The sequence below is a fragment of the Colobus angolensis genome, unplaced genomic scaffold (genome assembly GCF_000951035.1).
Source record: "Colobus angolensis palliatus isolate OR3802 unplaced genomic scaffold, Cang.pa_1.0 Scaffold58, whole genome shotgun sequence".
Taxonomy (NCBI): Eukaryota; Metazoa; Chordata; class Mammalia; order Primates; family Cercopithecidae; genus Colobus; species Colobus angolensis.
In genome coordinates this window covers 1482564-1493702 of record NW_012119376.1, presented here as the reverse complement: position 1 = coordinate 1493702, position 11139 = coordinate 1482564, and the positions used below count along the sequence as shown (strand labels likewise).

The following is an 11139-nucleotide window of genomic DNA, read 5'->3' as shown; positions in this document are numbered from 1 at the left end:
ATAGCATCTTTATATATTATTCTTTATATTAAAGAGTTTTGTGAGGAACTAAGAGCATATAATTAAGATCAAAAAGCCCTGGTCTCATATTCAAGCTCCCCAATTTACTTATCCCATGCCTTTAGTCAAGTTTCATCTTCCCTCAAGTATCAGTTCCTCATCTGTACATGATAATAATATTTTCTGTCTCACTGAAATATCATGCTAGAGGATGTAAAGCCAACCAATCTATGAGTATAAGGAAATTTAGGAGTTTCCTCAAAATTAGTAGTACTAGTATTGATATTTAAAAAAAATTCATTGTACAAAGTGCTGACTAGTATAAAAAAAGGAAGTGGATGAATATTCTCATTATGTTGTGCTAAATAAGCTCATTTTTAAATACTTACTTTTTAAAGGTTGACTCCTTGATATGTTTTTACAGTATTAGATTATGACTAAAAACGTTGGTGGCTTTCAAAGGTAACCACATTATTATTGAATTTGTTTTCTTCTTCCATTCAGAATCTAAAAAGTAACTTGTACTTCTATTTTGTATAGCCCAGATTTTAGTACAGTTTTGAATACCTGTTTAAACCGAGGTTTTAGTAGACTTCTTGACAATATGGCTGAGTTCTTTCGACCTACTGAACAGGACCTGCAACATGGTAACTCTATGAATAGGTAAGATGATGTATAAAAATGTTATACTAATGAATGCTCTAAATGGTGCTTTGCCTGTCTTTTTGTTCCAGATAACAACAAACCTAGTAAATTCGAGTGCCTCATTTTTTAACAAATTAAACTCTGTTAAACCAACAACTTCACTAGCAGAAGCTCCTTCTTGGTTTCAGTATTAAAACTTGCAGTCTTCCAAAAACTTTGCCACTATATTGAAGTACTTAAGTTGTGAAATTACCTTTCTAGAAGTTGAATTCCAATTATTGTTTTTTTTTTTAACTCTTTAGAATACAAAACTCACAATGTATTTTAATTTTAATGCATTCTCTAATGTTATTCCATTACTGCAGGCCATTTTGGTCTGCATAATTCAGTACTTTGGTCCTTATAATAACCGGGCATTGTTGGTGTAGATTCTCATTTGATGAATTAGCTCCTATAGTTCTACAAATACTTAAATATATTCATTCCAGTCCTTATTATAGAATTAGGAACATTTAGTTAGTGCAATTGTTAGTAATTTTAATCATAAGTATTACTAAATCATGGACTTCTGTATGCCAGAAGGTATCTTACGGTTTTTTTCTTTATTATCCCAACACAAGTATCTTTGGTCTCATATTAGAATTTACACTCTTTAAGGATTTCTATTTTGCCGTTTTTTATATCAAACTCAGAATATAACGGGTACTAAATTAATGTGGACTGACTGTAAACTCATTCATTAAAATTTGAGACACATCCTTTGAAGTAGCTTTAAATTTTTTTTTTAATTGGGGACACAGTAATTGATAGGCAATATGTATATGCAATATCCAATTTAATTCTTAAATGCATAGGGCCAGAAGTTATTTACCCGATTCTCTGAGACCCTTCTTTATTGTACAGAAAAGATTAATTTGACATTGACGTTAAGCATTTGGAATGCTTACCGACATAAAGTTTGTTTTCTGAAGTAATTTAAATATCAATCTAAAGTCTTAAAAAAATGTTTAAGTTACACAAAAATAAATTTCGGCTCAAGACCAGTCCTATATACTGTACAAATCAAGGTGCTCCAATTAATAAAATTTCACTATAACCTGTATATAGCAAGGTATTCGTTATTTCGCAAGTGGTGATACATAATTATAATAGTTATTTTAACATAAGCACATACGTGATTTTGTACACTGAAGAATTGTAAAAATTATACTGCAACCACATCAGCCATGATAGTGTTTGTTTTCTGAACTATAGAATTCATTATCTACACTTTCATATACAACCTACATGTGCTACCTTGAATTGGAGTTTTATTCCTCAATTACATTTTAAGCCTCCTCTCAAAAGTCAAAGACTATCTTGTGCCATTTCATATCTCTTTACTCATACAAGGCACTCAGTAGATACTTTCTATATAAGTTTTTCTATTTCATTTCAATAATCAACTTCATGCTCCATGATTGAACGCTAGAAACATTTCCATCAAGCCTGTTGCCATCATTGTTTAATATGTTGTGAAAGTCTAGCCATCATAGTAAGCAAAGAAAAAACAAATGGCTAAGGCCTGTAATCCCAGCACCTTGGGAGGCTGAGACAGGCGGATTGCACTAGCCCAGGAGTTCAAGACCAGCCTGGGAAACATAGGGAGAGACCCTATCTCTACAAAAAATATAAAAATTAGCTGGGCGTGTGGCGCATGCCTGTGGTTCCAGCTAATTGGAAGGCTGAAGTGGGAGAATCACCTGAGCCCGGGAAGTCAAGGCTGCAATGAGTCGTGATGGTGCTGCTGCACTTCAGCCTGGAAGAACCCCCCGCCAATAAAAAAGACAGAAGTAAGGTTTTTAACTATTGGCAAAGACACAAAGTACATTATTTATGTGTATTATGATTAATAAGCCAGACCTCTGAAGAGAATCAACTGAAAAATGAAGTAAACTAATAAAAGCTTTGATGTTTTTATATGTATGTATATAAAAATATGCAACATATATGTATTATATGTATTACATATGCATATAATATAATGGATATTTAAAAGTCAAAAGTGCAAATGAAATCCAGAGGTATATTACAATAATAATGGCAGCTAATACTTTTTCCAAGTGCTAGTTTGATGATAGGTATTTTTCAGAATGTATCTCATTGAATTCTTACAATACTCCTAGGAAATACGTGCTAGTATTCTTCATTTTCCAGGTGAGGAGACTAAGACACAGAAAAATTAAATAACTTCAGGTCAAGTGGTAAAGCCAGGTGTTCAATAATGTCTATCTGAGATAGATTTTTAATTTTTCTCCAAATTTTTAATTATTCTCCAACACTATGATTAATTAAGGTTTAAGAATGTAAGGAAGGTTAAAACTAGAAAAGCTGTTTTGGTAATCCATAACATTAATAAGCTAATAAGATAAAAAACATTATCTTCAGTGTTGCTGAAAAGACATTCAATAAAACAACATTTATTATGAATAAAACCTCTTACTAGAAATAAAAAATACATTTTTATGTAATAAAATAATATTTGAGTCAGGTGTGATAGCTCACATCTGTAATCCCGATGCTTTTGGAGGCCAAGGCAGGAAGATTGCTTGAGGCTAGGAGTTCAAGACCAGCCTGTGGAACATAGCAAGACCCCTGTCTCTACAAAAATTTTAAAAACCATCAAGAGGATTGCTTGAACCCCGGAGTTCAAGGCCACAGTGAGCTATGATCATGCCACTGTACTCCAGTCTGAGTGACAGAACAAGACCCTGTCTCTTAAAAGTAAAAAATAAAAAAGAGTATTTGAAATCAAAAGCTAATATACTTAATAGTAAAACTAGAATGATTTCCATTAAGTTCAAAAACAGTATAAAGATGGTCTCTGTTGACAGATTATTCAGCGTCATTCTATTATTCTATCTAATGGAGTAAGGCTAGGAGAAGACCAATGTTGAGATCCAATTAAGGAAAGCAACTGATTTTTTTTCTATACTTATATCTTGAAAATAGGTAACTTTTACTGTTGGATAGTAAAAAAAGAAGGAAAATAGACAATTTACTGAGTGTTCTTACCATTTTAATAAACTGTTAGTTGACTGTTGGTTTTCTAAGTTAAACTCATGCTATCTTTAAAAATGATATCAACTTTGAAAAGGGAGAAGAAAATGCTATTGTTACATGAAGGTGACAGACTTTATACTTAGAAACCCAAGAGAATCAACTAAAAAGTGTAAAATTAGCCTTCCAAAATTAATCTATAAATATAATCAAAATATTATCAAAATTCTATTGGAGACTAGAGGATGGTTGATTTTTTTCATCTTAAACCTGACAAATGATAATAAAGGTAATCTGGAGGAATAATGGAGTGAGAATATTTAAGCAATTACTGGAAAAGAAGAGCAATGAATATGCTTTTCCTGTATAATATATAATATAAGGTATAATTATTAATGTTACTCATAAAATAATAGGTAAGTCAGTGAAATAGAATATAAAATCCAGAAGTAGCCCTAAAATATGTAGGATGTTAGTAATGATTGTGGGCAAAATATACATTGGTAAGACAAATAACAATTAGTCATTTTACAATGACTAATAAAATTCAGGAGGTTTAAACCTTTATACTAAGTAAAATCAAATGAACTGATCGAAAACAGGTGAATCTTTATGTGACCTCAAGACGGAGAAGGTATTTCTAAGAATGAAAATAAAGAACTTTATATAAAATAAAGATAGGTTTGACTGTGTAATTTTTAAAACTTATAGATCAAACAAGCTTTTATAAGCTTTTCATCAATATTAAATGCAAATAATATATAGGAGGAAATGTTTGCTCTGTGTGTGTGTATATATATATACACATATATATATATAAAATACATGAGTGTAATGACGTTATATGCAGAACTTTTGCACATCAATTAATTAAGGGAGCAAACACCTAAGGAAAGACAAATTTTCTTTCTTAGAAAATGTGCATCAAAGGCACAGATAATTCACAAAAGAGCAGATGGAAATGGCCAATTTGTTAATCTAAGATGTATTGAACACATGCTATGAATCAGGCACTGTATTAGGTTTCTGTTCCCATGGATCTTACAGTCTAGTTGGGGAAATAGTAAATATAATCGTATAAACTATGAGAAGTGTTATAAAGAAGAAGAACACTGAATATATAATAGAAAAATTTAAACAAAAGTGGACAGTCAAGCAGTTTTCCTGAGGAAATAATTTGAACTGAGAACTAAGATTGGAAGCGATTAAATATGACCCTAGACAGCAGTGGGGCAGTTGACATTCTGGGCAGAAGCCACACAGCAAGGACTTTGAAGCCACCTAAGTACGCTTTAAGACCTGTAAAGAGGCTGGCGTGGTAGCTGAACACATAGAACTAGAAAAAGAGTGGTATCAGACAAAGCTGGAAAACACAGCACATACAGATATGGCTGTCATCTGAGAACACTGGAAGGCCACTGGAGAGTTTTGAGCAGGAAAGTGATGTAATGGAATTTACGTTGTATGATTTCTTTGTTTGTGGAGAAGGAATTGGGGGAACAGGGATTGGGGCAAGACACAGCAGTGGATGAATGAAGACTTATTAATCAATTCAACAAGTATGTATTGGATGTCTGCTGTACACAAGACCCTTTAGTATATGTTGGGACAATACAGTGCATAAGATAGACCTGGTATGTAACCTCATGCAGCTTCCATGATAGTGAGGGGGAGACAGAGCAATCAAGTAATCAAAATCATGATAGATTTTGAGAAATGCTACAAAGGTACCATGAAAAAAAATAATGCCTGCTTCCCTCAGGAATACATAAATCTTCCCACATCCTTTATTCTTTTTTAAGCATTGCCTCAAATCTCAGCATAGCACACTGTACACATAGTACACCCTAGCTTCGGCACTTGCATGATATTTAACAGGAAATTTCTAGTGCAGCCCTAGGTTGAAATGGATGAGATATCATATTTAATAAGACTAAATATACAAGCCCAACACAAAAATGAGTCTTGTTGTTTAAGTCATTATATCACATACCTACAGTGATACATACATGTATTCATTTATGCATCCAACAAATGTTGTGCTCTAACAAGTTAAAAAGTTGTTGCTGTAGTCTAGGCAAGAGATAATGCTCAGCTTGGAATCTATTTGGCAATGGGAAGAATTCTTGGCACTTCTTTATTTGGATATAGGCAAGAGAAAAAAGTGAAAAGGATTTTCAAAAGATTTTAAGATAATTAAAAGATTTCTTTTGAGAAATCTTTAGAATATCTGATTGGATATAGACAAGAGAAAGAAGTGCCAGGGATAATGCCCATATTTTCTGCTTCTAGAGCCTGATAGATAATGGTGTGGTTCACTGGAGTAGGGGGGAAATACCCAACATTGTTAGTAATTAACAGAAATGCATACTTAACCTATAAGATACCATTTTCACCTATCAGATGTAGAAAGAGTAAAGAAAAGGATAATGTTGGATGTTGAAAGAAGGCATAATGGAGCAGATACAGTCATACCCTTTGACCCAGTGATTTCATGTTTATACAAAAAGTTATTTAGATTAAGAAAATTTAGGCAAAAACTGAAATGCCCAACTCTAGGGAGCTCATGATATAAATTGTCACAGCTAGAGGACAGATTACTGTATAGTCATTAAAAAACAATCAAACACTTCAGAACTTTTAATAAGATGGAAAATACTCATAACAATAAAAATGCAAAAACAGTCTGCTTAGGAGGTTAGAGGTTTTTGGTAGACACAACAAAACAAAGACGTGTAAAAAAAGGCCAGAAGAAATTGGTCATGATGTCAATTAGAGTTGTTATTTCTAAGCTATAGAATTGTGGGGGTTTTTTCTTTTTTAATAGATTTCCAAAAATATTCTTCAATGGCTATGTATTACTTTTATAATTAAGATGTTAAAGTCCTATGAGGTCATTTCAGAAAATAATCATAACTGTGATGATTTTTCAGTCTTTCCAGTGTCAGCCTGCCTTTAGCTAAGATAATTCCAATAGTAAACGGACAGATCCATTCAGTTTGCAGTGAAACGCCTAGTCATTTTGTTCAGGTAAGGAGAAAGCTTGGGAGTGTTATTAAAAGGAAATTGTATTCATGGTGGTGGTCATGTGTGTCTAAGATAAACTTAAATTCTCTGCTGAGATGTTTTTTCAAAAAAACACAGAACTTGGAACTACATGTAGAGTGTGGTAGAGTGTCCCATGAGAGTAATAATGGATCATAGCAAATGTGTAAGTTTGGAGTATCTTTCTCCGTGTTGTCGTCCAACACTGTGGGACTGCATTTTAGATCAGGTGTATTATAGTGGTCAGTTGAATTTATATAGCATGAATGTTTTGCATTAAGTTGTGCTAATAAGAAGATTGAGCCTTGAGGCAGATCAAGGATCCCATTCTACACATTTTGAGGAAAACTAAAAAAATTTTTGGAGAAGTAAGTCATTGTAGTGATTAATAAAATGTAACTGTTAATAGTGCATCAATAATATGCTCACTAAAAGTTCCATAAACAGTGGGTCATTTAAATGTTTTATCAGACTACCTGTAACTCCATCTTCTTTCTTCATTTCCATTTGGAATGCATTGAGTATTTGGAATTCAGTAATTCATTGAGTCAGATATTATAAACAAAATAACTTTGAATTTCTAAGTCATGTGCAAACTTGAAAACTGTGTTATAAGTTAAAAAATTGTTTGCAATACCAATTGCGAACTGCTTCAGTAATGTACAATGAGAAGAGACCCTGTGGCCTAAGAATAAAGCTGACGTCATCTTAGTGTAACTTGTCTCAGATAATTTGGTGTATCCTCTCTGTAGACTTTTTACTCTTGAGAATGTGGAGAGCACTGAGACTAAGAGTTTGTTTCCTCCTTTCACTGTGGTGTCATCAGCCTGTCCTTCACATGCACATTTTCCTGCAGTGGACTCTTCAGTCTTCTGTTCTCTTTCTCACCCATAAGAGCTGGACACTCATATTGCAGAAGAAATAGTGAATAAGACTGATCTCATTTTACTGAATTTTAAGCTTCACATCTATATCAATATGAGAAAAAGATCATTAATTGGGGCATTTAAACCTTACCTTTACCTTTGTCCTCTTCTGTAGAAGTCCCTGGCTTGGCCAGTAGGCTGTTCATTTTGACAGATGAGTGGAAATGACAACCAAGCATAAAGCATCATCAGCCTTAATGCTTAAATTTTATGCAGTACACTTTAATTAAAATTGATATAATTGATAATAAAAACAAATGTTTCAGTATAGTAAAAACACCATTGATACTAATGTTTAGTAAAGTTTTTTAGTGTAACTGGATGTATATTAAATGTATATACTAGACCATTGATTGACAAGGCTATAACAATTATAGTTTAATTTTTTAGACTATAATTTATGAATTAAAATACCAAGTGGTCTTCTTAACGTATGCTCTACTATTTCCACTTATCTTCTTGTAAAGCCTTTCTTTGCCTTGATTAGAATGTTAATTTACATAAAATTAATCCTTTCAAATTACTGCTATTACTTCAACTACAATGGTGTATAGGAGAGCCTATTGTGGGAATGCTGTAGAACAGGGGTTGGCAAACTGTACAGGGCCAGATAGTACATACTTTATGCAACATACATTCTCTACAGAAACTATTCATATCTGCTCTAGCAGTGTGAAAGCAATCAGAAACATACATGAACAAAAGAGTGTGGGTATTTCAACAAAACTTTATATACAAAAACAGGCAGCAGTGGATTTGGCCCACAGGCTGTAGTTTGCTGACCCCTATGGTAGAAGATACTAGGATGGTAGTTGGTAAAGGTAGGGAGAATCAGAAAACAATCGAGAGAGGTATTTTTTCAAATTATTTTCAAATAGCTTTCAGATAACATAAGCAGGAGATAAATTATTTCAGATTGCTTTCAGATTAATATGAGGAAAGAGCTTTTATAATGTGAACCAACCGTGTGATACATAATTTTTATCTCAGACTACTCAAAACATCCTGAAAGCTGCATCAGGATACAGTATTTGAACAGATTAAAGTCTTTATTATAAAGCTGATATAAGCTAACTATGACCTATGAGCCAAATCCAGCCAAGCACCAGCTTTTGTAAGTTTTGTTGGGTGACAGCATGCCCATTGGTTTATGTGTTGTTCATGGCTGCTTTTGCACTACAATGGTAGTGTTTCTCAGACTTGTCCATACACCTCACATACAGTGTACCCAGATATACCACAGTCCTCCAGTGTTTAAATCATTTTTAGTGTATAAATTAAAAACTCGATAAGATCCTTAAGATTAGAGTTTTTTCATAACTCTAAACCAAAGCACTTTTATTATCAAGTATAATCTAAATTATGAAAAACAAGCAGATTGTTCTATAATATGGCTGATGGCTACTGTTAATAATTTGTTGTGCCAAAGTGAATGTGGACCTGTCTGCTCCTGTTCATGCTGTTGAGCATTCAGCCTGCATTTTCTAAAGCTGACTTACTATTATTTTTTTTATCTACTGTAACTATTCTGAAAGCTTCATTTGTATCATGTGTTTTACATGATTTGGCCTTCATTTGAAAGATTTTCTGCCTCTGTTCTTTTCTCATTAGCACAAGACAGTTAAAGTAATGTTACTCAAAGCCAATAAGAGCATAAATATAAACATGCCCTAAAATCAGGAACAATAGTAGGTTATATGTTTTATCTTCTTAATAATCAAGAGCATGCTTGAGTTTTCTTTACATTTTCACAGAAATCAAAACACAAAATTTCCCCTCAAATTCTTGGGCCCCTGAAAGCATATCTGTAAATTCTGGTTTGAGAAACATTGATCTAAACCTGTTTCATTGAACACCTAGACTGAATACTTGAAACTAAATAACATCAAATTCTCTGACGAGATAATTTAACCATGAATTGATTGAGATTAGGACATAGCTAAACCTCACTTGGATTTTCCGATACTTAAGAAACAGAGATCACTAGGGCCAGGTTTCCTTCACATTTCAGAGGCTCTCAACCTTTTCTGTCATGGACCCTTTCACAGGCTGGTGAAGCCTATGGACCCCTTCTCAGAACAATATGTATAAGTGCTTACAGTAAAATACATAATTAAAGAAACCAATTATATATAGTTTTCAAAATTTCTTTTAAAATTAAGTTTATGATATAGCAGTATTGCTTCTTTATTCGTGCATTAAATACCAAGATATAATGAGAGTTCTGATAACTTCCACAACTGTCATATGACATGAAAATGCCTGTGATTTCTATTGAAGACAAAGTCATACAACCTGCTAATATCATCACAGTTTGTTGCCTACATTCATAATTGAAAGAGATACCAGATTTTGGTTAGAAGTTAATAAAAATGAAGATGTAGTTTTTTCTTATCTTTACATTGGCAGATCCCTTGGGGTGTTAAGAACCCTTACACTATAGTGTGTATGTAGTTCATGTATGTGTGTATATGTAAAATATGCACTTGCTACCTATATTCATACCGTATGTTAGATGTTCTAGAAAGTAATATGCCCTTAACCATGTTATGTCAGCTTCCAGCAAAAGTACCTTTACTCCTATAGTTATTTATTCAACAGATAGTTATCTAGCACTTGACATACACAAAAATTCATTTGAAGACTATTTGGGGTTTTTATCCCTCAAAGTCACACTTGAACACTTACGATACCATCATCCCTCATATAAGAACCTAAATAATAACTATCTTCTAGAATTTATTACAAGAAAAACTACTCATTTTCTTAAATGGTTTGCCTCTTGGCCTTTACCACAAAACTTAGAACTGAATTCATCGCTTGATTGCAGAAATTAATTCAAATTTTGTATACTTTTTGCAAACTATAATGTTACATTATCTTTGCTAGGATCTGTTGACAATGGAGCAAGTGAAAGACTTTGCTGCTAATGTGTATGAAGCTTTTAGTACCCCTCAGCAACTGGAGAAATGATTTTTCCTTCAAGAAAAACTACAGTGGGGATTCATTTACTTTTTGAAATACACTGGGTAAATCACCTATACTTAGAGTAACAGTTTGTTATCAAAATGTCTGATAAAATCTATTCTTAATAAAAGTCTTCATTTCATAATGAAATCAATTTATTTGGCATCTTAATATATTTTTTTAGATTCATCAACAGACCAGTTTTTGTGGGCACATACATGTACACATGTGCAAATATCAGAATTGTTAATGATTTGTTACACATGGACATTCGTTCCAAACTGACTAAAAATCAATGTAGATATTTTATATACATATATATATGAATATGAAATTCAGTGTACTTTGCCATATTAATACTGAGGAAAAAATCTGTTGGAGACGTAGGTCTAGGATGTGTGAAGTTTGGGAAAATATGCTGTTTAATTATAATGTTCCCTAGACTGCTGTAAACAGAAGTGAATCTGACTTTTCTCTAGCTACCCTTCAAAATAATAAATTATTTGTCTCAAATATA

At 32.9% G+C, this 11139-nt stretch overlaps 1 protein-coding gene across 1 annotated transcript in view; it reads left to right on the top strand.

Annotated features, from left to right (window-relative positions):
• The window catches only part of PEX3 (peroxisomal biogenesis factor 3), a 43812-nt gene extending 32673 nt beyond the window's left edge, over positions 1-11139 (top strand). Inside the window, exons 10-12 of the mRNA XM_011962036.1 lie at positions 541-663; positions 6618-6714; positions 10545-11139. Of these exons, the coding sequence (XP_011817426.1) occupies positions 541-663; positions 6618-6714; positions 10545-10628 (304 nt within the window). The 3' untranslated portion in view covers positions 10629-11139. The remainder of the gene's footprint in view (positions 1-540; positions 664-6617; positions 6715-10544) is intronic.